General features: G+C 40.2%; 1 protein-coding gene across 2 annotated transcripts; it reads right to left on the bottom strand.

Moving 5' to 3' along the window:
- On the bottom strand, positions 1–27955 carry STMND1 (stathmin domain containing 1). 2 transcript variants are annotated; one of them, XM_073006193.1, is made up of 6 exons: positions 27672–27746; positions 19176–19589; positions 15611–15788; positions 9983–10134; positions 1504–1635; positions 1–464 (listed from the first exon to the last, which is right to left on the bottom strand). In XM_073006193.1, the coding sequence occupies exons 3-6, from the start codon at positions 15741–15743 to the stop codon at positions 177–179; spliced, it is 705 nt and encodes a 234-aa protein (XP_072862294.1). In that variant the 5' UTR covers positions 15744–15788; positions 19176–19589; positions 27672–27746; the 3' UTR covers positions 1–176. The 2 variants fall into 2 exon arrangements, with proteins under 2 accessions (XP_072862294.1, XP_007971805.3); XM_007973614.3 differs by lacking the exon at positions 19176–19589 and having other exon boundaries at positions 27672–27955.

Raw genomic sequence — 27955 nt, 5'->3', positions numbered from 1 at the left:
ATAGCTACTTAATTTACTCAACTAATCTTCAGCCTGTGCAACCCACACAATCATCCTTAAACCCAAGGCAGAAATCCCAGTGGAATGAGGTCAATCAGTCAAATAATATGAGATATACTACAAATGTCACAAATGGGGAGAATGGATGCTTTCTTATGAAATTCACAAAAAATGGCTTAGTAGACTATGTCATCTTCTTGGTTGTAGGACATGTCTGACTCCACGACCCCAAAACTTTCATCACTTTCGTTTCTATCAATCAAGGTTGCATCACTTTTACTCTTCTTCCTCTTCAATGGTTTTCCTCCCTGCAGGTCAGATGGTTCAAATCCAGCAGATCTCACCCTTTGAAGTCCTTTGGCAAATGCAACCTCAGCCCCACCTAGTTCAGCTGAATCTGAATGATTGGCTGAAGGCAAAAGTCGGTCACTCTGTAACCTTTTTCTTATTTGTTCTTCTTTAGTCTGAAATGCAGTATTAAAGAATGAAAAAGAGCCTGAATAACTTTCTACAAGTTGGGATTAATGTTGCTTGTATTGAATATTCATGGTTTCTCTATGTCATTATTCAGTCATATAACAAACATTTGTTGAGAAACTCTTGTTGAAGAAGGCAGACATGGGGCCTGCCCTCATGGAGCTTGGAGTCTGGTCCTTGCTCTCTGATAGGCTAATTAGAGAGCTGGGAAACAAAGGCTGTCGGACCCAGCTGTGAAGGCTGGGTCTGGTCAAGGGCACGTGGAGGGCTATGGGGGCCCTTGGTGAAAATGCAGTAGGAGTAATGCAGCCTGATGCTCTGCAGCGGTTTCTCTCAGTTTAACACCACACCCCAACCCTGCTTCTCCTGCTGCCCCCAGCCTCTATTGAAGTTTCTCTTTTTCCATATGAAGAATGCTCCATACTTCATTTAATTCCAAGAATTGGATGTTGCTTACTTAGGCTCTATGGATGCAACTGCAATTTTCACCCAACCTGATTTATTCCTTTACAACAGAAAGCAAATTTTTAAGAAAAAACCACTAAACATATAACATATAACAAAAAGCATAAAGATCATTAAAATCCTAGCTAAAGACCAGACATAGTGGCTCATGTCTGTAATCCCAACACTTTGGGAGACCAAGGCAGGAGGATCATTTGAGGCCAGGAGTGTAAGACCAGCCTGGGCTACATAACAAGACCCCATCTCTAAACAAAAAAAATTTTTTTTTTTTAAATCAGCCTCATGTAGTGGTATGGGCCTGTAGTCCTAGCTACTCAGGAGGCTGAGACACGGGGACCACTTGAGCCGAAAAGTTCAAGGTTGCAGTGAGCTCCAAGCATGGCAGCCTGGGAAACATAGTGAGACTTTGCCTCTTAAAAAAATTACTAAAATAATAATTAAAAAAAACTGATTATAGATCCATGCAATTTGTCTTAAAACTGTTGATGGGAAAGGTCTGGCATGAGATCATTTTAGCAGACAGCGAACTCCTCAAGCCTAGAGCATCTGAGAGCTCAGTACCTTCCTGCGCTCCTCGGCGGCCTCCGTCTTCTCCTTGATGTCCTTCATTGTGAAATCCTTCACTTGCTTTCTGATCGTGAGTTTTTTCAGTCTGGCAGGTGGCTTTCTCAATGGCTTCTCAGTCGTGGTCAACTGGAATAAAAACATTTTGTTTTTACATGAAGAAACAATCATATTCACTGGCAGAGGAGAACGGCAAAAAAGAATAAACAATATAAAATGTACATTCTAGGCTGGGTGCAGTGGCTCATGCCTGTAATCCCAGCACTTTGGGAGGCTGAGGTGGGAAGTCTGCTTGAGCCCAGGAGTTCCAGGCCAGCCTGGGCAACATAGTGAAACCTTGTCTCTACAAAACTACAAAAAATTAGCCAGGTGTGGTGGTGTGTGCCTGCAGTCCCAGCTACTTGGGAGGCTGAGGGTGGAGGATTGCTTGAGCCCAGGAGCTGGAGGTTGCAGTGAGCCAAGATCACGCCACTGCACTCCAGGCTTGGCAACAGAGTGACACCCTGTCTCAAAATAAATAAATAAATAAATAAATAAAGTCGATTCTAAAAATCTAACTTTTCAGGGGCAGATTTAAAAAACAACAATGTGAAAGTTGGTAACAACAGAATTATAATGATAAGATCTATTCGATGCCTTAAAAGCACCAGGCTATTACAAAAAGGCCCTACGAATGCAGGTGTTCTTAGACTGCACAGAAGATGACCCCTTAGAAGGAAAAAATCTTGAGAATGAATATAAGATGAAAAGCAGTGGAGAATGGGGGTGAATTTGTAGTTCAAGGTGAAGAGCTCAACCTGATGATTTTATAATATTCCACAAACTACAAGTTACTTTCATCTGGGGTAGAGATTAGTTCTCATTGCTTCTGGTTTTGTGGCAGAAAGAGATAATTAATGTTACTGAACAACAGCTCTGTGCTGGGCTTTGCTGGAGGAACTTGACAAACATTTTCATGACAGCAGGGGAAAAAAATCTCACTTCATATGATCAACTACCCTTTTAACAGTGCAAAGTGGTAATAATGACTTTCTAATTATAATTTCTAGTTCCAAAATAAGTAAAATTGTCATAAACTATGAAAAAGTTTCAATGTATATGTTTTTGTTTTAAAAATTGGTTTTAAGATAATATAGATGGATTATAAAAAATATAACTGATACATAAATCATCTCCTTATCCTCTATTTAACCACCTGGCCCCCAGTCCCAGTCCTTAGCACGAATCTTTGTAAAGAGTTTAGTGTGTGTCTTCCCAGATATCTGCTCTGCACACATATATATACACATATATATATGTTAAGGATATCTGTAATGTTAAACAAAACCTAAATGGAGTTATACTATACACACTACTCTGCAATTCACTTTCTTCAATTAACTTAATGCGGACATCTTTCTATATAAATATAGATTTATTACAACTGGGTGGGGGGTGGTTAACTCCAAGGCTGCATTACAAAACAAACTGAATATTGTTCTAGATAATTTCTCTAAAGACTTTTTTTTAAAAGACAAAGGAGCTATTAATATTCATTGTAATTTCTAAAAGACTGTTTTTCCAGACTATAATGCTGTAGGTACCGACAAAATAAAACAAAGAGAGGCAATTTAGCGCAGAGTAAAACAAGGTACCAGACTGAGACTTAGTCAGCCCTGGGTTTGAATCCTGGCTGGACTATCGAATGAATTTTTTGTTGTTGTTGTTTTTTTTTGAGACCGAGTCTCACCCTGTCACCCAGGCTGGAGTACACTGACACGATCTTGGCTCACTGCAACCTCCGCCTCCGAGGTTCAAGCGATTCTCCTGCCTTAGCCTCCCAAGTAGCTGGGGTTACAGGTGTGTGCCACCATGCCTAGTTAATTTTTGTATTTTTAGTAGAGACTGGGTTTCACCATGTTGGCCAGGCTGGTCTTGAACTCCTGACCTCAGATGTTCCACCTGCCTCAGCCACCCAAAGTGCTGGGATTACAGGCGTGAGCCACTACGCCCAGCGTGTGCACTGATTCTCTATGGTTCCATAAACTCTGCAATCTATGGTTTCCTCATTTGTAAAATAAGTTTACTAATACATATTTTGGGATTGGTTTTAAAAAAGAAAGAAAAGGATAAAGTAGCCACTCTGCAAATGATAGCTACTTTTCATTCAGTCAAAGCAGTGACTTTTTCCAAAGACAGAACACAAACTCATAACCAGGACAAAGCGGAACGGGGTCGAAGCACAGAGGGGAGGAAGCAGAGCCTGCAGCTGGGGGGGACCATCAGGCGGCAGGAACGCCCAGCGCGTAGTGGAGACCCAGGCAGCTCTTCTCTTTGGACTCAATTTTCTCAACTGTGAAGCAGCAAAGGGGTGGAGGCCTATTAAGCTTTCTTTCAGCTCTAAAATCTATGATTCTTAGAAAGTCTTCTAAAGAAAAAACATGTATTGACGTTTTGGCTCCTTTAGACCCATCGGACGGTTTATGTGGTGCAAAGTTTTTCACTACTTGAAAACCATGGAATGTTTGTCAAACCAAGTTCCCTCTGCCATCATCATTTTGTATTATTTTTATGACAATTGGCTCTTGAGTTTCCTGCTGGCAAAAACCACCCGCTGAAAAGAGGGGAATACTTGCTTTGGTAGCTCAACTAGAGATACTGTGAAATTAGCAAGAAAATGATTTTTTAGGGATGTTCATGCGTAGAAGGCTAAAAGAAAATTAAGTACTAATCCAAGATCGACTAAAGAAATGCCAGATTAGGCTATACATAGGAGCCCGAACCTTGACTAAAATTCTGAGATCAGGAGTTCTGAGAGAACTTGAATTTTTCTGTTTTGGTCACCTCTTCCCGTGGCTTAATCCTACAATGATCCTCCCCATAGAGGAAATTAATTCTACCTGTGCAAGCCATGTTCTTTCTTGAGTTCCACATTTTAGGTAAAAAAATAAAAATCATCTAGAAAGATATCTGTATCCTTTACAACTGAATTTTATGAAGTCAGAATTTATCAAATGTTGGCACTTAAAAATGTTAACAATGGGCCGGGCGCAGTGGCTCACGCTATAATCCCAGCACTTTAGGAGGCTGAGGCAGGCAGATTGCTTGAGTTCAGGAATTCAAGACCAGCCTGAGCAATGTAGTCAGACCCTGTCTCTTTAAAAAAAAAATAATAATAACAATGATCACCTTATGCTTAGAGAGATGTTACCAGTGGAAACAACAACAAATTGGCCACAACAAAATCAACCTACAGAAGTTACCAGTTCAATTATTTTCTTAAAGAATACTTTTAGAGGACTGCCAAGTTCAAAATGCTACAATTAGATTAGAGTCCTGTTTCTAGCTACTAACTTGTATATTTTACTTCTTACATACACTGTGCATTCCTCAGAGCTTTCTTAATTAACTATTGACCTACGGATGAACCTGTCTTCATTTTGTTCCCTTAAGGGAGTCTTGTGGATAGAACAGGCCAGTCCTGAAAAAGATCCTTCATTCTTGTTTTGTCACTGTTAGGCCTCCTGGGGAAGGTCACTCTGATCATTAGCTGGCGTTACTGAGTCCTAACTCAGTCAACTTCCTCCTCCTTAAAAACTCACCGTGAGGTTCAACAAATAATGTTAGAGACTCTTATGCAATGTGAACAAACCCTCCAACTACACTTCAGGTTCCCAAGTACAGAAGTTGCACAGAGAAGGGAATAAACGTTGACCAGACACAGAGGTCAGTAGTGAATTCACAGGGCCTCAGGTAGGGAGACCCATGATGTGCTAAGTGGCAGGGAGAAATGAATTTGGGATAAAAGACGAAGTCAATAATACCTATGTGGATAAATGAGAGCCAATCACATTTCTCTAAAGAGGTCTATACCAATCCATACACATATTGACACGTGTACATAAAACCAATGTTTGTTTATAATATAGTCGCTTAAGTCTCATTAGAATGTTTAAAAATACACTGAAAGATTCACTCAACAATCTGATACTTAGCTTCTTAGTCTTATATTTCTTACATATCATTTTAACCCTTAATTTTTTTTTTTTTTTAGAAATGGCATCTTACCATGTTGCCCAGGCTGGTCTTGAACACCTGGACTCAAGGGACGCTCCCAGCTTAGCCTCCTAAAGCACTAGGATTACAAATGTGAGCCTAGCACATTTAACTCTTTTTTTTTTTTTTAATTGGGTTTTTTGTTTGACAGGGTCTCACTCTTTCACCCAGGGTGGAGTGCAGTGGTACAATCAAGGCTCATTGCAGACTTGACCTTCTAGGCTCAAGTGATCCTCCAGCCTCAGCCTCCTAAGTAGCTGGAACTACAGGTGCACACCGCCACCGTGCCCAGCTAATTTTTTTTTTTTTTTTTTTTTTTTTTAAGAGATGGGTTTTTACCATGTTGCCCATGTGATCTCAAACTCCTGGGCTCAAGCCATCTGCCTGTCTTGGTCTCCCAAAGTGCTGGGATTACAGGCATGAGCCACCTAGCTCAGCCTGATTTTAATTCTTAAGTAAACATAAAATATTCTAGCATAAACATTCTTGAAAGATGGTTATCCAGAGAGTACTATGAAATTACTGTGGTGTTCACTAGCAAGCTTACAAAGAAAATTAAGAAAAAAGACAAAGGGGGCTCTGTGGTGGACACAGATCCTCTCCTTACCTCTAAGGGAGAGACTAGCTTATGGGGGATGCCCCTACTTCGGAAGACGGACCTTCATGAAGGTGAACCCTCAATTTTCAACATCCTGTATTCAATTTCACTCTAAATAACTCAATGAAAGATAATGACCTGGCTAAGAAGCAGCCAGATCTAAGTCTGAAATGCCCTCGTATTTAAATACACTATTGTTCCACATAAGAAGTCTTATTTTTAAATTATTCTCCTTGGCTGCTTGGCTAGTTCAGTTGGTAGAGCATGAGACTCAAAGTATTTTCACATTTATTCCATTTTTCCCATAATATTTTATTTAAAGGAATGTTTTCCCCTAGAGCAATGAAGAAATAATATTTACATGTCTGTTAAGATTCACCACATTATAGTAACTGCTGACATAATATCTTTTTATTGACTATCCCTTTTTTGTTTCCCTTGACTTCTTGTTTTGTTTTTAGCCAGTTTTATCAGTCTGGGTTTGAAAAACTTATTAAATATTAGATATTCAAAGTATTAATATTATTAATGATTAATATTATCTAATAATATTTCCATTCTTAATACGGTTCCCCTCTCAGTCCTTCAATATTCATTCTCATCTTTTTACATTGGCCTCATAACTCTTCCCAAAATATGCAAGACACCTGGTGTCTGACACACATATGTTCTCAGTTACCCCTGAATTGAAAGAAGTTTTATCTGTGACACAGAAACTGCATCTCTTTTATTTCCTTAGGCTTCCTGAGTATAATCTTAGTTCCTATTCCTAAAATGGTATATTTTCAGGAATATTTCAGAATTCTCTTTCACAATGAATAGGGAATCAAGAATGATTTCAAATGCTTTAACCCTTCCCAGCTTTGGTAATGAATTTGGGAGCATTGTGTAGAGTTTTGGTGAAACTTCAGGGCAGTAGTTCTCAACCTGGGCTGCCCATGGGAATCGCCTGGGCGCTTTCAGAAGTGTGAAAGCAGGGCCACACGCCCAGGCTGTGTGGTCGGAAGTGGTACCTAGACACTGGGATGTCTGAAATATCCTCAGGTGACTCCAATGTACTGGCAGGTTAAGGACCACTGGATTAGGTGATGAAACAAGAGAGTTGTGTGTTACTGCCTGGTCTGTTGCAAGCCTGGCTTATGCTGGGATATCTTGGCCTAATACCAAAGCCAAAAAAAACAAAATTGTGCCATTCCTGAAGGCTGTCACATTTAAATCCTTTTGAGAACATTCCCAACAACCATTCTATGTGTATATAATATGAAAAATAGTCTTCATCTTTGGTTCACTTAATGATGCTATTAAAAGTCCAGCCCATAGTTATTATTTTTTTAAAGGTGCATCTCTTTCACAAGGTAGTTTATATTAATTAACCTTGCAGGCTCCCTTGCGAAGTCTAAGTCAGAACTCATTCATCTCTGGCAATTGAATCACAGAGAACGTTTTAATGTGATTCCTACTGGCGTATGCACATAGACATCGAAGTGTCTATAGCATTTTCCTTAAGAAGACATTGTTTAGCTATTGAATGTTTCCACAACCTATCTGCCTCCTCTCAAACTTGCTTTCCTTTTTCTTTTGACACACCTTCTTTTTTTCTGACCCCTACAGACTGACCTACAGCTAGAAAAAAATCTTTCCTCTCCCCTTTAATATTAAAAACCCATCCTTCTTCTACTACTTTCAAATAAGATAAGGAAAATGCCTTGTATCATGATAGCATTGTGCAAATGTAAACTGTCATTACATTGGCATTATCTTTTCCATTATATAATCCATTTTTACCTTCCTTTCTGCCCTCCCCCCACCCCCCGACATCCTCTTATTATTGGCAGCCTGATAATGTTATTCACAAGGTTTGGCAATCTCCTTTCCTTTCTCCCAAATACTTTCTGCAGGATTTATTTTCCTTTTTCAAAAGAAAATGCCACTTTGGCTTTTATTCATGAGTTCTCAACATTCCCCACACACAAAGAAGGAAATTAACTTTATTCAAACACTAGGTAACTCAGTCTAGGTGGCAAATTTGATTTAAATAATGAGTTTTTAATTCCTAATGGACTGTTTTCCCTACAACACAGGGATAGACAACCATTAAGTAGCCTTTGGGTAATTTCTGGTCTCTATTTCCACCATTTCCTTTTCTTTCTTTTCTTTTTCATTCATTTTTTTCTCTGGCTTCTTTTCTTTTCTTTTCTTTTTTTCCTCTGGCTTCTTTTCACTGTTATTTCTTTTTTTTTTTTCTCACTTTCTCTCTTCTGCCTGTACTTTAAGGACTACTGGGAGTGCCTGGGAGCATTGGCTTAAAAAAAAAACCCAAACAAACAAGAAAACAAAACAAAATAACAGCAACAACTAAGTCTGCTATCTTCTTCACAGGTTTCCACAGAATTTATTTAAAAATTTAGAACTCAGTCAGGGCAGGGCGCAATGGCTCACACCTGTAATCCCAGCACTTTGGGAGGCCAAAGTGGGTGAATCACGATGTCAGGAGTTCAAGACCAGCCTGGCCAAGATGGCGAAACCCCATCTCTACTAAAAATACAAAAATTAGTCAGGCATGGTGGTGGGCACTTATAATCCCAGCTTCCGGGGAGGCTGAGGAAGAAGAATCGCTTGAACCCAGTAGGCAGAGGTTGCAGTGAGCCAAGATTGCACACTGTACTCTAGCCTGGGTGACAAAGCAAGACTCCATCTCAAAAAAAAAAAAAAAAAAATTTAGAACTCTAGACTTTAGCCAAGCTAGTTAAAATCAGAGTAAAAATATTATTCATGCTGAGGAAAAACTATGACAGATTAATCAGGATAAATTAACAAAGAAAAATAATAGTACAGCAATTTCTAGAACTCTATTTAATTCTTCATGTTTGATTTTGGGGTGTGCATATGGATAAATGTATAGCCATATTTGTTTTAGCTTTGGCATTTAGGCCTATTTATTTTCTCTTTTAAAGTTTTACTTTATTTTTAATGGACATGGAATTGTATATATTTATAGGGTACAGTATGATGTTTTGATACATGTGTAATGATGAAGTCAGGGTAATTAGCATATCCATCACCTCAAACACTTGTCGGGCCTATTTTCTTACTGAATAATCAGATTCCGTTTTACATTTCTAATGCCCTGTACAATGCCTATTACATAGGTAGTGCTCAAGAAAAACTGTTGAAAGAATGAAAGTATGTTATTCAGTGGGGCCTATTGTTTCTCAAATTTAGTAAAACCCAATATACGTTTTACTGGATCAATTAATCGTTAATAATTGGAGCAATTCCTGACTCCACAAAGTAGGATGGTGTATTAGTCTGTTCTCACATTGCTATAAGTAAATACCTGAGACTGGGTATTTTTCTTTACAAATTACGTTTATTTATAATAACTTTATAAAGAAAAGAGGTTTAATTGATTCACAGTTTTACATGGCTGGGAAGGCCTCAGGAAACTTACAATCATGGTGGAAGGAACCTTTTCACAAGGCGGTAGGAGAGAGAATGAGTGCAAGCAGGGGAAATGCCAGACACTTATAAAACCATCAGATTTCGTGAGACTCACTCACTATCATGAGAACAGCATAGGGGAAACCACCTGCATGATTCAATTACCTCCACCTGGTTCCACCCTTGACACCTGAGGATTACAATTCAAGGTGAGATTTGAGTGGGAGCACAGAACCAAACCATATGAGATGGTGTGTGGAGGTGTGGGGGGAATTTAAGGGACTTAAATATGTGCTGTTATCTGTATTGTAACTTGCATATGCTGGAAATAATGACTCATGATCCATCATATTCTATTGCTAATTTTAACTATAAGCTAATGTTAATTACAAAATTACTTGCCGTGACATCATATGATTCTCCATTTCTAAATACTTTGCTGTGGCTTTGTATAATTCTTTGAACAATTAGTTCCTCCAGGATATCTGATGACTTCTGTCGCTCTCGACTGTCTAGGGGTTGGGGTTTATTGATTAATCCATTGGTCACTACATCTTCCAAAAAAGAGGAAAAGAAAAAAGAAAGCAAAATTTAAGAACCAAGATTTTTTCAATCAAATGCTAAATGGATGCCTTACAAACCATGCTACTTAATTAGATCTTACCTTCAACACTTAATATATTTCTGTTATAAGTCTTTGTAATCCTTCGAAGTTCAAATTCTTCATGTTCTTACAGAGGATACACATCAACATAATATACTGTTTACTTAGCAGATCACATATTAAGATAACAAAAAGCCTTTCTGTGTGCTGCTGTGGACTGCCTTTTTGTGGTAACAACACTCACACACTTGGGTACGACGACGTTGGTTTGCTCGAGTAATTATGAAGCTAAACCACAGCTAAGAATCAGATATTCTTTTGGTGATTCTTTGAGTTGTGGTTTGGTTTCCATGCTTTGTATACAAAGGATAAACAGCGTGATGTTGCCAAGAGACTTCTAGTTCTGCAACCCTAAGTTTATAATTACGCCATCTGCTAAGTCTACATAAGTAAAAGTGTGCCTTTTTGAAAAGAGTCTTTGAACCAAATCAGAATTGGAGTTAGAGTGATATCAGCTAAATTTTTATTCATGATTCTAAATATAAGCACTGAAACAGTTTATGGGGGAGTCTTTATAAGCTGCACTAATGAGAGAGGCTCCCCCATCACAAATCATCCAATTACATAAATAAGCAAATAAGCAGCCACGGTTATGCCATCACATTATAAAACAAACGGCGCTGGCCTGTTGGGGCAAAGACAGTTTTGCTTTTCCTGTCTGTAACAGTGCAATAGGAAGTCCTGAGAAGTGAGCTATCTTCTATGCTGTCATCATCAGGAAGTCCTGATGTAACCAAGTCCATTCCATTTAGTGGATGGCATCTTCCCATAAAAAATTCTTTCTTTTTTTTTTTTTTTTGAGATTAAGTTTCACTCTTGTCACTCAGGCTGGAGTGCAATGGCGAGATCTCAGCTCACTGCAACCTCCTCCTCCTGGGTTCAAGCGATTCTCTTGCCTCAGCCTCCCAAGTAGCTGGGACTACAGGTGTGTGCCACCATGCCTATTTTTGTATTTTTAGTAGAGATGGGATTTCACCATGTTGGACAGGCTAGTTTCAAACTCCTGACCTCAGGTGGTCTGCCCACCTTAGCCACCTGAAGAGCTGGGATTATAGGCATGAGCCACCTTGCCCGGTGAAAATTTCTAATCTCACTGGTTAGCAGTGAGACCTTTCATGAATTTGTGCTGGGAAGATAGAAAACACACACACACACTCACACACACTCACACACACTAATCAGATATCTCTCACTTCAGCATATTAACCTCTCCGGTATAAGAGATTTCTAGGATTGGCCACTGCAAGTAACTCCAACAGTTTTCCTCCTATCAGTATCTGTCTAGTGCTGTTTTTTCTACTCCTGCAAGTGTTTGAAATAGAGCCACTTTTGATTTTAAAGTGCTCTGTACAGATTTTGGCACGGGGTAGTAAAACATGTCAGGCGGGGAGGTCAACTAGAAACTTGAAACAATGGAGAAGATTTCAATGAAAAGGTCAGAAGTGAATCCCCTTCAAGGAATTGGAATGATTTTTTTGGTTAGAAGGTGGCCTTGTTTGGAAGGGTCAAAATAATAATAATGATCATTTACTGTGCACTTAGGCACCTGCACTACACTAAGTACTTGACACACTGTATGACATCAAATGCAAACATCAACTCAGAGTGCTATTATTATCCCTATTTTAGAAATAAACACTGATGTGAGAGAAGCTAATTAACTTAGCACGGTGACACAGGTGCCATGTGTGTTACGCGGGGCTAAATCTAAGTCTGCTTGGCTCCAACACTCATGCTCTCAACTGTCCCACTGTTCTCCCAAATACGTCGTGTAAGCAGCTCCACTGTCAGTGGTTCATTTCTCTCCCAGGATGTTTCTAAAAGGAATGTCATGTTTGACATCTGTCGCTAACATAATAAAATCATTGTAACCATTGCGATCCGTTCTTTTTGGAGTACTCTAAAGTATTTGGCTTGATATTTACAGCAGCTAACTTATACAGAGATTCCCGGAATATGTCAGTCATTTCAACAATTTTCATGCTTTCTTGGGACATTGGAGAATATTGGAGATTGTTTAAAAACCATGTTGTGCTTCTTTTGATTATAAAAGTAATAGTTACTGTAGTAAACTTAGAAAATACAGAAACTAGTAAAAGATTAAAAAAATGCCTATGCTTTCACTACCCAGAGATTACCATTGTTAATATACAAAATTTTATTTTTATAAGTTCGACATCATACTGAACATACAGTTTCATTTCTTATCTAGCTAATATTTATATGAGCATTTTCTGATGTCACTGGAAACTCTTCATAAGCATAAGTGTAAAAAGTGAAATTATACAAGAAAACACGGGTGAATTCATCTTTAACCTTGGTGTAGGGAAAGGCTTTCTAACTGTGACTCAAAATCCAAATTGAATTTTAAACATTTATAAATGTTACTAGATTAAAAATGACTTTTGCAAAACAAAACTCCCCATAAACATAATGAGTTGAGTATAGATATAATGTACCTCCTAATTTTAAGTATTAAGAAAGACACAATATCATTTTTGGTATTCTTGCTAAAATTGTGTAACCCTGGCTCATGCCTGTAATCCTAGCACTTTGGGAGGCCAAGGCAGGTGGATCACTTGAGGTTAGGAATTCAAGATGAGCCTGGCTAACATGGTGAAACCCCGTCTCTACTAAAAACAAACAAACAAACAAAAAACCTGAGTGTGGTGGCAGGCACCTGTAATCCCAGCTAGTCGACAGGCTGAGGCAGACAGAATTGCTTGAATCTGGGAGGCGGAGGTTGCAGTGAGCTGAGATTGTGCCACTGCACTCCAGCCTGGGTGACAGAACGAGACTCTGTCTCCAAAAAAAAAAAAAAAAAAAAAAAAAAATGCGTAACCCAAATCCAATCAGCAGGAAAGCTCAAACAAACCCAAATTGATAAACATTCTGCAAAATAAATGTTTTATACTTTTCAAACATATCAAGTTCATAAAAGACTAAGAAAAACTGAGGAGTTGTTCAGATTAAAGAAGACTAAAGACCATAGATGACTAAATTAAAAATGTGATCCTGGATTAGATAGATCCTGCATCAGAAATTCATTTATAAAGAATAGTTGTGAGACAATTGACCAAATTTGAATATGATCTATAGGTGAGATAACAGTACTACATCAAAGGTAATTTCCTGGCCCAGCGTGGTGGCTCATGCCTGTAATCCCAGCACTCGGAGAGGCCGAAGCAGGCAGATCACCTGAGGTCAGGAGTTTGAGACCAGACTGACCAATCTGATGAAACCTCGCCTCTACTAAAAATACAAAAATTAGCCAGGCATGGTGGCGGGCGCCTGTAATCTCAGCCACTCGGGAGGCTGAGGCAGGAGAATCGCTTGAATCTGGGAGGTGGAGGTTGCAGTGAGCTGAGATCGCGTCATTGCACTCCAGCCTGGGCAACAAGAGCAAAACTCTGTCTCTTAAAAAAAAAAAAAAAAAAAAAAAAAAAGAAGGGTAATTTTCCAATTTTGATCCTTGTACAGAGATTATGCAAAGAGTGTCCTGGTTTTTAGGAAATACACAGTGGAGTATGTGAAAGCAAAGTGCCATTATGTCTAACTTATTAACAGAAAAAAATCTACTTGTATAAGGGGGGATATGATAATGCAGTGTGGCAGAAGGTTAACATTTGGGGAATCTGAGTGAAAGAATATAGGTGTTCTTTGTTTTTTGCACCTTTTCTTGACTCTGAAAATATACGAAATAAATATTTTAAAAAAGGAAACACTTGGGGAATGTTAGTGTTAAACTTGATGGTCTTAAGAAATATACTCTGCAGGGCCAGGTGCAGTGGCTCATGCCTGTAATCCCAACACTTTGGGAGGCTGAGGGGCGTGTGTATCACTTGAGGTCAGGAGTTTGAGACCAGCCTGGCCAACATGGTGAAACTCCGTCTCTACTAAAAGTACAAAAATTAGCTAGGCGTGATGGCTTATGCCTGTAATCCCAGCTACTCAGAAGGCTGAGGCAGGAGTACTGCTTGAACCTGGGAGGTAGAAGGTTCAGTGAGCTGAGATTGCACCACTGCACTCCAGCCCGGGTGACAGAGCAAGACTCTGTCTCAAAAAGAGAAGTATACTCTGCAGATTTGAAGAGCAGAGACACAAAAAGGAGGATGCCAAGGGCTGAGACAGAGAGAGGAAACTGCGCAGAGGACAAATAGGAAGTTCAGGGTATTAGGTCCTACTCACACTGTGGTAAGATGCTTCCTGAGGACTCCTTGATGCTGCATTTTAGAAACATCTGCTTTGGTGACTGATTTCCTCCCTAGCTGTTCTCTCTCAACACCTTTCTGCTTACCTGTCACCCTCTTTAACACTGTACATATACCTGGCAGCACTGACTGTCCTGGGTCACCAGGTCCCTGTGTGCCTGACACTCTGCAGTCTGTGACCCACATTGATATTTAGCATTCATGTTGCTGTCTAGAGGGAAGTTGCATCAACAAAATTATTGGAAAGAAAAAAGATGTATTTGTCAACCTAACACATAGAAGGGAGGGAGAGGCCATTCCTGTGCTGCATTCCTCAACCTCCTAGTCATTCTAAGAGGTCACGCTGATGACATCAGAACAGCAAGGGGAGGGCGAATAGAAAATCTGTGATAACCTGAGTGTGCCAGGAAAGTTCAAGAAATAGAATCGCATGTATGAACCCATCTGTTTTCCAATCCCAACTTGTACCTAGAGAAGAAACAACAGTGGTGGGGAGCAAAAGTCCTCCCCCCTGAAATAAAAAGAGTACTTTTCCTTGAGGGCTGTGAAGTTCAATATGTTTCAAAGGCTGACGGAATATAAATAAGATGACTTAAATCGACACCAGGCAGTAATTCAAGCTGAGGGAGAACACACCATAGGAAAACCCACAAATAGTTTCTAAATAGCACAAGTCAGTCATAACTACCTCTTTCACATTTCTGAAAGATTCTTTTGTTGTATATTTGCTGATACTTTGGATGGGGAAAGACAGGGAAAACAGTTTATTGTAGGTTTTATTTATTTGTGTAAACGTAGAACTTTCCCTTGGAAAGATATTATCATCGTGGGAGTTTAAATTCCTTGGAACTGTGCAAGTCCCATTCCTAAAGTCTGGCCTTAACTCCCAATAAAGCCTCTTAGTTTATTTATTTATTTATTTTTAAAAGATGGTCTTAATTACTTCATCGACAAGATTAATGCTTAGCATTATTGACTCACGTAATGAAGGCCTAAGGCTAAATTCTAATGTTTCAGAGATAAAAACATTGCCATTTAACATACGTCATGGCCCAGAAAGCAATGATTAAAGGACCACCAAGTAAACCTTGTAGACATATTTAGAGAAACAGTATTTTGTGAAGGTCTATGTGAATGGGGGCAGAGGGAGGTTACCTGAATTTCCTCGTCTGTTTCTTTCACTAGGAGATGGAGAATTTTCTGAAATGGTTCCAGGTAAGCTTCCCATCTGGACTTGTTCCAGGCCTTCTGCAGTGTCCACAATATTCTTGGTCAGAGCAGCTTCCATCTGGGGGCTGCAGTTTTCCCCACTATGAGGCACACCGACATCAGCCTGTGAAAAGGGAACAGCTTTGTTAGAATCAAGATTTCTCGGTAAATAAAAACAATGTTGCAGGGTCTGCTTTGTGAGTATTTAGCCAGCTAGTATCTGTGGTGGGCTGTATAGTACCCAGAAAGCCATAGTTCAGGGGTCCCCAGCCCCCCGGGCCACATACCAGTACTGGTCCGTGGCCTGTTAGGAACCGGGCTGCAGAGCAGGAGGTGAGGAGCGGGCTAGCCAGCGAAGCTTCATCTTTATTTACAGCTGCTCCTCATCACTCACATTACCCCCAGAGCTCTGCCTCCTGTCAGATCAGCAGTGGCATTAGATTCTCATTAGGAGCACAAACCCTGTTGTGAACTGCACAACTGCGAGGGATCTAGGTTGCGTACTCCTTTTAAGAATGGAATGCGGCCGGGCGCAGTGGTTCACGCTTGTTATCCCAGCACTTTGCGAGGCCGAGGCGGGCGGATCACCTGAGGTCAGCAGTTTGAGACCAGCCTGCCCAACATGGTGAAATCCTGTCTCTACTAAAAATACAAAAAATTAGCCAGGGATGGTGGCGGGCACCTGTAATCTGAGCTACTAGGGAGGCTTAGGAAGGAGAATTGCTTGAACCCAGGAGGCGGAGGTTGCAGTGAGCCGAGATCGCACCACTGCACTCCAATTTGGGCCACAAGAGTGAACTCTGTCTCAAAGAAAAAAAAAAAAAAAAGAGTCTAATGCCTTGTAGTCTGTCACTGTTTTCCATTACCCCCAGATGGGACTGTCTAGTTGCAGGAAGACAAGCTCAAGGCTCCCACTAATTCTACATTATGGTGAGTTGTATAATTATTTCATTATATATTACAATGTAATAATAATAGAAATAAAGTATACAATAGATGTAATGCCGTTGAGTCATCCTGAAACCATCCCCCCAACCCTAGTCCATGGAAAAACTGTCTTCCACAAAACTGGTCCCTGGTGTCAAAAAGGTTGGCAACTACTGTTTTAAGCCACTAAACTTGTGTGAATTGGCTATAGCAGCAATAGAAAACGAATATAGTATCTCATAGGCATCTACCAGGTAAAAGCTACTATGCGGAGCATTCTGGAGGATACCAAGATAGACAAGTTCAGCCTTGAGTGTGAGAGTAGAGGTACTACGGTATTAAAACAATTTATAATAATGAAGCTATATTGTTTTTGCTGATTAAAAAAGTAATACAGACTGGATGTGGTGGCTCATGCCTGTAACCCCAGCACTTTGGGAGGTGGGGGAGGGAGGATCACTGGAGCCCAGGAGTTCGAGACCAGCCTGGGTGAGATGGGGAAACCCCATCTCAAAAAAAAAAAAAAAAAAGTGATGCTTAGATTTATTGTAAAAAATAATTAAATAATATAAAAGAGAATTGCAATGGTTAGTTTTATGTGTCAAATGGGCTAGGCTATAGTAGCCAGTTATTCTGTCAAACACAAATCTTAGTGGTACTGTAAATGTAGTTTGTAGATGTGGTTAATATATGTAATCAATTGACTTTAAGTAAAGGAGATTACCCTTGATAATCTGGGTAGGTCTCATCCAGTCAATTGAAAGGCTTCAAGAGTAGAACTGAGGTCTTCCTGAGGAAGAGGAAATCTGCCTGTGAAATGTAGCTTCAACTCCAGCCTGTTCTTTTCGACTGCCTGCCCTATCCTATGGATTTCGATTTTACTAGCCAGCCTTCATGACTGTATCAGCTAGTTCCTTACAATTTACCTATCTACCTGTCTATCTATCTGTCTATCCTACTGGTTCTTTCCCTCTGGTAGAACCTTGATTGATAGAGAAACACAGTAGAAAGTAAGAAATAATATCTTCTAGAGAGAAGCACTACTAACATTTTAGTATATCATTGCCCGGATGTATTTGCTCACATAACCTTTAAAAATACATTGGAACTGGCCAATAAGCACACGAGAAGATGTTCAACATTATTAATCAGTAGGGGAATGCAAATCAAAACCACAGTGAGATACCCCTTCATATCCCCTTGGATAACTATAATGAAAATGACACATAACAACAAGTGTTGGTGAGGATGTGGAGAAATTGGAACCCTCATATATTGCTGGGCAAATGTGAAATGGTGCAGCACTTTAGAAAACACTTTGAGAGCTCTTCAAAAAGTGAAACATAGAGTTACCATGTGACCCAGAAATTTCACCCCAAGTATGTACCCAAGCAAAATAAAAACATCTGTTCTTGCAAAAACTTGCACACAAATATTCACAATTATTATTTATAATACCCCAAAAGTGGAAACAACCCAAGTATCCATCAGCTGATGAATGTATAAATAAAATGCGGTACAGTCATCCAAAGGAATATGATTTGGCAAGAAAAAGAAATTAAACGCTGACATATGTTTCAACATAGATGATACTTGGAAATATTATGCTAAGTGAAAAAAGCCAATCACAAAGGCCATTCATATTGAGAATAGGCAAATTTATAGAAACAGAAAATAGATTTATTGATTGCCTGGGGGGGGGAATGAGGATTGACTATTAATGGGTAGTCATTTCTTTGCGGAGGGCAAAATGTTCTAAAATTAGATTGTGGTAATGGCTGTTAATTGTACATTTTAAATGGATGCTATGGTTTGAATGTGTCCCTTTCAAATTCAGGTGTTACCAATGTGATAATATTAAGAGGTGGGACCTTCAAGAGCTGATTAGGCCATGTGGGATCCTCCCTCATTAAGGGGATTAAGGTGTTATAAAGAGAAGCTTCACACAGATTTAGTTAACTTGCTCTGCTTTTCTGCCATGTGAAGACACAGAAGGGCAGCCCTCACCAGACAATCAAACCTTCCATTGCCTTGATCTTGGACTTCCTATAAAAAGAAATTTCTGTTTTTTATAATTTACCTAGTCCATGGTATTCTGTTATAGCAGCACAAACAGGCTAAGAGAGGAGGTGAATCATGTGAATTACATTTTAATAAAGCTGTTTTAAAAATAAAATGAAAAGAATTATATATTAAACGATATTATATTTCTGTAACCTGCTCAACAATATATAAGAAACATTTACCTATATCAACATACATAGGCCTACCTCATTCTATTTAGTGATAAGGAGTAGCTACTTATCTGACGATGGCATTGGAGCTCATTATGTAACTATGCCACAATGTATTTAGCCAAGTCCTACTGAAGGACATGTAGGTGTTTCTAACTTTTCAATAATATAAACTGTGTTGGAATAATATATGTGAATATACATCACTGTGAACCCATGAACCCATCCAATCATTCCATGAGAATAAATTCCTGGATGTGGATATGTTGGGTCTAAGGATATGTACATTTTATATTAATATGTGTTTCCAGAAGGTTCTCCATAAATACTGCACTAATTTATAATCCTACCTTCTCCTTTCAAGGGTGTCTGCTTCTTCAAACCACAGTTCCATTGCTTGTAAATAGGTCAAAACAAAGCATAAAAATGGTCTCTTGGTGATTTCGTAAAAATCATTGATGACAAAATGCTGGTCCATGTTATATTTTTCACAGTTCCACAGCAAAATAAGAACAATGTAATGAGTTTTTCACAAAGCTGAATTAATTCAATTTAAAGAACTGTCATTTATTTTTAGAGTAAGTAAATTTTAAATGTCAATGTGTTCAGAAAGACTTTTATCGTATCTCCCTTGACTACCATGTCTTCTCTCTCCAGGTGCTGGCCCTCTTTCATTGCAAGTTTCCCACTTCTCATTTCAATGGATGTTATCAACGTCTTCTCCATCTAAGACACACATACCAGAGGAAGTCTCCTCAGTGTCTCTAGAAGCGATAAGAACACAAAGAACACGTGCATCTTCCACTCGGTAATGTCTTCCCAGGATTCTTTTAATTTCTTTTTTTTTCTTTTTCTTTTTTTTTTTTTTGAGACAGCGTCTTGTTCTGTCACCCAGACTTGAGTGCAGTGGTGTGATCTCGGCTCACTGCAACCTCTGCCTCTTGGGTTCAAGTGATTCTCCTGCTTCAGCCTTCCGAGTAACTGGGATTACAGGCGTGCACCACCACGCCCGGGTAATTTTTGTATTTTTACTAGAGACAGGGTTTCACCATGCTGGTCAGGCTGGTCTTGAATTCCTGACCTCGTGATCCACCCACCTTGGCCTCCCAAAGTGCTGGGATTACAGGCATGAGCCACCGTGACTGGACTCATTTAATGTCTATTGATTTTACCTTTTGGCCCAAGGGGCACTTTTCTTTCCTGCCCAGTCTTTGAAGGACCTCAGGACTCTGCCCTCCACTTCCTACTCTTTTTTTTAGAGACAGGGTCTGCATATGTTGCCCAGGCTGGGGTGCAGTGGCTATTCACAGGCACAATCAAAGGGCATGGCTTCAAGCAATCCTCCGGCCTTAGTCTCTCCAGTAGCTAAGACTATAGGCACCTGACGCTATGCCCAACCTCCCAATCTCTGCAGCAAAGCCTTGCTGTACTGTGATAAAAGTTTGTATCTTGTTGGAGGGAGTAAAAGGTATGAAAGAAGAGAAAATGCCTGAATTGGTTCTTGATAAATGAGCTAAATGAGCTTCCAGTGGACAAGGAGAAAAGGACATTCTAGGCAGAGGGAAAAGCATACACAAGACAGGGAAATGAAACCATCTTGTGTGTCCAGGAATATGAATTCCTCCAGTGTAGCAGAAACAGATTGGGGTAGACAGTGGAAGGTGCTGAGGTGAAAAAGTGAAGTATTTTGTGACAAGCAAAGGAGATTGATTCTATTTTGAATGCAACAGGAATCCTGTGTAGGATTTTTATCCATGGAAATAAATGAAAATCATCAGGAGGGTTTTCTAGTAAAAAATCACTCTTGGGTTCATGCAAGTGACAGGAGTGGATGGAAGGAACAGAACAGGGCGATCAGTTGCAATTATTGCGGTTGTCAAGGTGAGAAGTGATTAAACATGAACAAAGATGGCAACAACGAAAATGGGGGAAAGAAGTGGGTCCAGAAATATTAGAAAGTGCACTGTGAGAAGCAACCGCTCAGAGCTTCAGTTTGAAGATGGGAGGTCCTCTGGCTCTAAAATTATGACTATGGGCAGGAAACATTTTCTTTAAGAAAAATGAATTAAGGCCAGGCGCAGTGGCTCAAGCCTGTAATCCCAGCACTTTGGGAGGCTGAGATGGGCGAATCATGAGGTCAGGAGATAGAGACCATCCTGGCTAACATGGTGAAACCCCGTCTCTACTAAAAAATACAAAAAACACCTAGCCGGACGAGGTGGCAGGTGCCTGTAGTCCCAGCTACTCAGGAGGCTGAGGCAGGAGAATGGCGTAAACCTGGGAGGTGGAGCCTGCAGCAAGCCAAGATTGCGCCACTGCACTCCAGCCTGGGCGACAGAGCAAGACTCCATCTCAAAAAAAAAAAAAAAAAAAAAAAGAAAAATGAATTAAAAATAAGGCCTTGTCATGAAACTTTTGGTACTTTCACAGTAAAAGTCATACAAATTTTAAAAATATATACAAGCATGTTTAACCAGTTTCTGGAATTACTCTAACGTTTGAAGTTCCTCAGAGGCTAAGTAGAAATCGCCGTGGCTAGGTTATGGTGGTGTCTGTCACGATCAGGTTTTCATCATTCAGTTAGGGATTCTTGCATGCTTGTAGCAGGACTTAACATAGCTCCTTATCACTGTGTTTACACAGCTAAACCAATATCAGTTCCTTGTGTTGAGGGTTAATTATTTCTGTGTCTCAGGGCTACATAGGAAATAATGAAAAACCAACCAACCAAACAAACAAGAAAGTAATCGAAAACTCAGTGGACATGAGATTGGAATTGGCACAAGGAGAAAGCCTAAAAGCAATGATGTGCTTTTCTCTGTCTCCGTCTATCTGTCCTTCTTCGTGGACAGTTACTGCCCATCCTGTCCCTGTAGAGTAAGCAGAACCAAGAAAGGAGCCTTTACATACAACATATTACATGTAACATATGTGCATATGTTATATATATGTGTGTTATATATGTATATAAAACATATAACGAAAAGGAGATGGGGAGCCCGAGGCAGGCAGATCACCTGAAGTCAGGAGTTCGAGACTAGCCTGACCAACGTGGCAAAACCCCATCTCCAATAAAAACACAAAAGTTAGCTGAGTGTGACTGTAGGCACCTGTAATCCCAGCCACTCAAGAAGCTGAGGCAGGAGAATCACTTGAACTCGAGAGGCAGAGTTTGTGGTGAGCTGAGACTGCACCACTACACTCCAGTCTGGGCCACAGCGAGACTCCATCTCCATCTCGAGAAAAATTAAAAAAAGAAAAGAAAAGAAAAGAAAGGAGACCCTATCTGATGCTCACAGTTCATGCTAAAGGTAAAGATGCACATCATGTAAGTCATGTTGAACACTGTTTTCCTTCTTTCCAAGCAAACTACTAAAAGCCAGTATCTGCGGTGACAGTAAGACAAGTATTTTCACAAGTTTATTTTGGTTTGCAGATCCATCATTTTTTGATCCTAGAGAAGCACTGAGTTACAAACAGGGTCTAGTTTTGTCATTTAACATTTCCAAGTGGAGACTCTTGGAAGACTCTTGGACTTTTTCCAAATGGAAAAATTTAATGATTTAACAATAGTAACAACAACAACAACAATAGCAAAATGCCCACATTGGAATTGAGAGCGAATCTGAATATTCAGATTCAGTCTAAACGATGGCTTTTCACAAAGACTTTCTGTACATTACAACTTGGCATAGATTTAAATACCACAACCTCAGTGACCTCACAATTGTGTTATCAAAGCTACTATAACTACTTGGATTTGGAATCCAGGCCTTAGCAAGGATCTCTACCCATCTGTTCTTATTTAGAGACAGTCTGCCTTTGAGCTCTGCTGGTGACCAAAACCTAAATTGTAGCAGACAAAACACAGTCTTTTATCATGAAACAACATAAACCAGTCTTCAGTTTCCAGAGCAGAAATTTAAGGTTCTTCTCTTTTGAAAACTCAGAATGTCTTTCAAATATCTTACCCATGTGTAACACATTCTGGAAATTTTAACCCAATTTCATAATGAGTGTAGACTTGAGAACAGACATAGTTTAAAGACCAGACATATTTATAAGTTAATTAGATCTATGTCTCTCAGGGATATAGCAGTGTTCATATTCTACACATACATGAAGAATTTATATTTTCACACCAATAAGAAGTATACCTACATTAAGCCTTGGCAACATGGCGAAACTCATCTCTACAAAACATCAAAAATTAGCCAGGTGTGGTGGCTCATGCTTGTATTCCCAGCTACTCAGCAGTCTGAGCTGAGAGGATCTCTTGAGCCAGGGGAGACTGAGGCTGCAGAGAGCCGTGATTGCACCACTGCACTTCAACTTGGGTGACACAGTGAGACCCTGTCTCAGAAGAAGAAGAAAGAAGGAAGAAGGAAGAAAAAGAAAAGAAGTGTATCTGCATTATTATACAGGTAATGATACTTGGGGAGGGGATGGGATGGTGAGTGAAATGCTCTATTTTTTCCTTGGGGGTACAGATTCAGTGTGTTTCTACATTTTATGAACTTTATTTTATACCTCAGTGTCTTGGGGATAACATTTTTTGTAATCAATTTTAGGTAGAATTAAAAAGTTGTGAATTATAAGCTAACAGCTATGCACAGAAATCATCAGCATTCCAAATAAGGTACTGCTTTAACTATGGACAGGTGTTTTTTGTTTGTTTGTTTGTTGTGTGTTTTTATTTATTTGTTTTTTGGTATGGATGTACTATATTTATTCTATAGCTTTTGGGAAACATATTTACCAAACAGCTTGAAGGGAATAATTTGTCAAGGCACCCTGGAGTTAAAACCTTCTTAAGTCAAATTGTTGGCAGATGCATTTTGTGAATATATTTGTCTATAGACATATAGGAAGAATTTCTTCAAAATTTGATTTTTTTCTAGTTTACCTCTAATAAATGTAATTATAAATAGCAACTATACAAAGAACATTCAAAAATATGATTGCTTAAAAAGTTGTATTTTAAGAAGTAATTTACTCCCCTTTACTGACAATCAACTAGAATTTTCTTATCATGTATTTGGAAAAAACTGTGCAGGGTCCTTGGAGACCATCTCTTCCAATCCAGCCTCTCCTCTCTTATAACAGGCAAGGAATTTGGGGTTATTCCTATAGATGAATAACATTTCTCCAACTAGGAAGTTTTCCATGCTTTTTCTTATTATTATGCATTATTTTATTACTGTATCTTCTCACCACTTTAGACTAAAGTAAAAGTGAAGGGGAAGTCTATATATAGGTTTCAAGAAATTTGACTTAGAATATTTTAAAGTGGTGTTACTAAGAAACATAAATATTTCATGCAAGCAAACATGTTCATTTCATTTTAAAGATACTGCTGAACTACTGAACCCTAAGCCTTATGCATTTATGAAAACTGTGAAAGAAATTATTATCATTCCAATAGCTATAGAGTGTTTAATTAATGATAATCATACCTTTCCCAGATCAGATTTCCGAAGTCAAGCGCTTGGGGCTAGGAAAGAAGGTATATGCATGAAACGACTCTCATTCTATTTTCAGATTATTTTAAAATTGCATTTCCTCCTTGCAGACTGTCATTAGTCTAGTTATGCTACTAGGAGACAAGAAGACATTAAGGAATCTTGGAACCAGGAGGGACACGCATTCGCTCAAGAAAGATTCATTAGTGCCTGATCAGTATCAGGCAATGTAGTAAGAATTGGAGATACAACGATTAAAAAACAGTGCCTGTCCTCAAGGAGGTAACTGCACAGGATGAAAGGCAAATATAGAAGCAAATAAATATAATAAAATGCTTTGAAATATGATAGTAGAAGGTATAAGATCAACCCTACCAGCATGGTGGCAGAGGTTGGGGGTGGGAGGTCGTGAAGAGCTTCAGGAGGAGTGACCTTGAGTGTCTTGTAAAATGGGTACACATTTATCATGTGACCCAGGAGAGGGAGAAGGAAAAGTCTGGAAGGAGAGGAAACAGTAGGTGCAAAGTCATGGAGCTAGGGACAGAATGGGCCTGGGGAACAAGTCCTAAGGTTTGTCTATGGTGTGAGTGTGGGGAGAGACAAGACTGGAGGAGTTAGCAGAAGTCAGCTCCAGGATGGGCCAAGACAGCATGCTAAGTAAGGATTTAGGTTTATTTAATTTAATTTAATTTAATTTAATTTAATTTATTTTATTTTATTTATCTTTTGAGATGGAGTTTTGCTCTTGTTGCCCAGGCTGGAGTGCAGTGCCATGATCTCAGCTCACCCTGCAATCTCCGCCTCCCCGGTTCAAGCTATTCTCCTGCCTCAGCCCCCCGAATAGGTGGGATTACAGGCATGTGCCACCATGCCTGGCTAATTTTGTATTTTTAGTAGAGATGGGATTTCTCCATGTTGGTCAGGCTGGTCTCGAACTCCTGACCTCAGGTGATCCACCCGCCTCGGCCTCCCAAAGTGCTGGGATTACAAGCGTGAGCCACCGCATCTGACCAGGATTTTATTTTATAATAATAATTGAAACAACTTATATCATGCACTTATTCCGAGTCAGCATTAGTATGAGCACTTTATGCACACTGAGTTTATTTAACGCTCACAACAACTCTACAAAATAAGTACCATCATCCCCAGCATTAGTGGGGGATTGGTTCCAGGACCTCCCTCGGATACCAAAACCCATGGATGTTCAAGTCCTTTATAGAAAATGGTGTAGTATTTGCATATAATCCATGCACATCCTTCCGTATACTTTAAATCACCTGTAGATTATTCATAAATACCTAAAACAATGTTAATGCTATGTAAATAGTTGTTGTACTGTATGTTTAAGGCATAATAAGGCCAGAAAAATAAATAAAAACTAAAAGAAAGATTTTTGTATGAAAAAGGGGACAAGAACAATGGATTAGCACTTTTAAGTGACATTAATGTATTTGTAGAAAATTGGAGAAAAAAGTATTTCTACATATTAGTCCAAAGTGATCATGAGTTCACCAGGCCAATAGGAGAGGATAACAGGGAGGGCATCCCAGGAAGAGGGAATGGCACAGGTAAAGGCATGGAGGTGTGAGAAGCCTGGAAGCACTGAGCCCTGAGAGTCATTTGGTTTAGCAGACCCAAGAGCCCATGAGTGACAGGCACTGGCAGAAGAGAAGAGAAGAGAAGAGGATGACATTAGAGGGATAGGATAGATTATAAACTAAAGGGTTTTGCACACGAAGGGAAAATTTTCCCTTGGCAAGATAGGTGGCAGTGTGGAGGAGAAACTTGTTAGGATCCTGGCAGGAGAGGCAGAAAGACCCCATAAAAGGTAATGGGTCTCAGCAGGGTGTAGTGGGTTACAGGTGTAACCTCAGCACTTTGGGAGGCCGAGGTGGGTGGATCACGAACTCAGGAGTTCAAGACCAGCCTAACCAACATGGAGAAACTCTGTAATAAAAAATACAAAAATTAGCTGGGCATGGTGGCGCACATCTGTCATCCCAGCTACTCAGGAGGCTGAGGCAAGAGAATTGCTTGAACCTGGGAGGCAGAGGTTGCAGTGAGCTGACATCGCCCCATTGCACTCCAGCCTGGGTGACAGAGCAAGACTCTGTCTCAAAATAAATAAATAAATAAATAAAAAAGTAATGGGTCCCTATACACAGTAGCAGTTTCAGGATGGAAAGCAGAAAACAGTGTTAAGATGGGTGGCCATTTGGGCACAGGCTTTCCCCAGGGCACCAGGTACTAAGTCTGGAGTCAGCCTTCACTAGATTCTGGTTTGCTTGTTTCAAAATGTACTCCAAGAGCCCAACAGATGTGCCCTACATGAAGCAGGTGCTGTAACTGGCACTTAATAGTGTCTTGCACAGTGGCTGCTGAGACCAAGTGTGTGCTCTTTGAACAGTAGCTCCAAAAATGACCCTTCGGAAAGGTAGCTATAAGTCCCAGTTTCCTGGGCTTCAGCCAGAGTCTTTGGGAAAATGTATTAATAGGGTTCCCTTTCACTCTTAAAAGCATAATTTTGATGACAAATTATATGGTAGCCTTATCTTTGGGTGTAACCCCTCCGAAGTAGACCCTTGAGGGTTGCTAGTGCTGTCTGTGGAATGTGGAGGGTGGTAAAGATGCAAAGAAATCATGGACCTCATTTCTGCCTCAACCAACTCATCCCTTTAGGTCTTGCTCTGGAAAAAATTCCCCATAATGTCTCCAGAATTACAGGGCATGCAACTTTGAGGAATTAGGGAAAAGAGTATTGGAACGAAACTCTTGAAAACTAAATTCTACCTTTGCTGTGCCCCCAAATTAGCTGTGCAGCCTTGGGCAAGTCGCCTGTCTCTCTGGGTCTCATGATCCTCATCTATGAATCGAGAGGGCGCAGCCAGATAGGTTCTGAGATCTCTCCCAGCTTTAAGAAACGACCAAAGGGCCTATTTTCCAGAAGCCAATAATATATGGCAGCTCCTAGGGACTCCAACCTTCTCTCGAGAATCACGGTCAACCCTCGCTCTGTGCAGAACACACTGCTCATCCCGTTATTCCGTGCCTCTACCCTGGGGTGTGACCGCCTTCACAATCTCTTTAAACTCCAAAGGCTCTCAAAATTGATCCTATAGCCATCTATCTGTATCTATACTTTCTATCGCTATAGATAGATATATTTTGATATTTATCCATCTATCTGTCTAGTCCTGGTTAAGACAACAGTTAAACACCGGCAGAATAAAGTTGCTCCCACCTGTTAACTAGGCTAGCTGTGGACCTCGACCCACCCTACTCCAGCCAACTCTTGTCGCCCCGAAGCGTGGGAATCGCGAGACCTCCCAGCCAAAAGGCTTTATGTCTGTCTGTCTGTTTGTTTATTTATTTATTTATTACCTTAACTCCCTCTTTCCAAACCTTCTTGGGCGCGGGGACACGTCTCCGGTCTTCAGTAGGCTGGGAAGGTCCGCAGCCCATGCTGCGCGCGCGCGCGCTCCTCCTCCACGGGCTTGGCTGCTGTGCGCCCCCGCGGGCGTTCCCTGCCGCGCTCAGGCGCAGGTGGTCCCGCGCTCCCGCGCCCTGCGCCCCTGCCCCTGCGCTCGGGCGCCACGCGCCTCTCCCACTTGCCGCGCTTAAACCCCGGGCAGGACGCACTGGGTTTCTGGGCAGTTGCCAGGAAT

This window comes from Chlorocebus sabaeus, chromosome 17 (assembly GCF_047675955.1).
Source record: "Chlorocebus sabaeus isolate Y175 chromosome 17, mChlSab1.0.hap1, whole genome shotgun sequence".
NCBI lineage: Eukaryota > Metazoa > Chordata > Mammalia > Primates > Cercopithecidae > Chlorocebus > Chlorocebus sabaeus.
Note: the sequence above shows the minus strand (reverse complement) of the source record. Positions and strands in the feature narration are given on the sequence as shown.

Bases quoted from the DNA above. Each gene is read 5' to 3' on its own strand.
- STMND1 (XM_007973614.3), bottom strand. From the start codon at position 27,752: ATGGGCTGCGGACCTTCCCAGCCTACTGAAGACCGGAGACGTGTCCCC. The intron at 1,636-9,982 runs GCAAGTAATTTT...TTTTTATTCCAG, and splicing joins GAGAATCATATGATGTCACG to TTGACCACGACTGAGAAGCC. The intron at 465-1,503 runs GTACTGAGCTCT...ACTGCATTTCAG, and splicing joins CCGCCGAGGAGCGCAGGAAG to ACTAAAGAAGAACAAATAAG.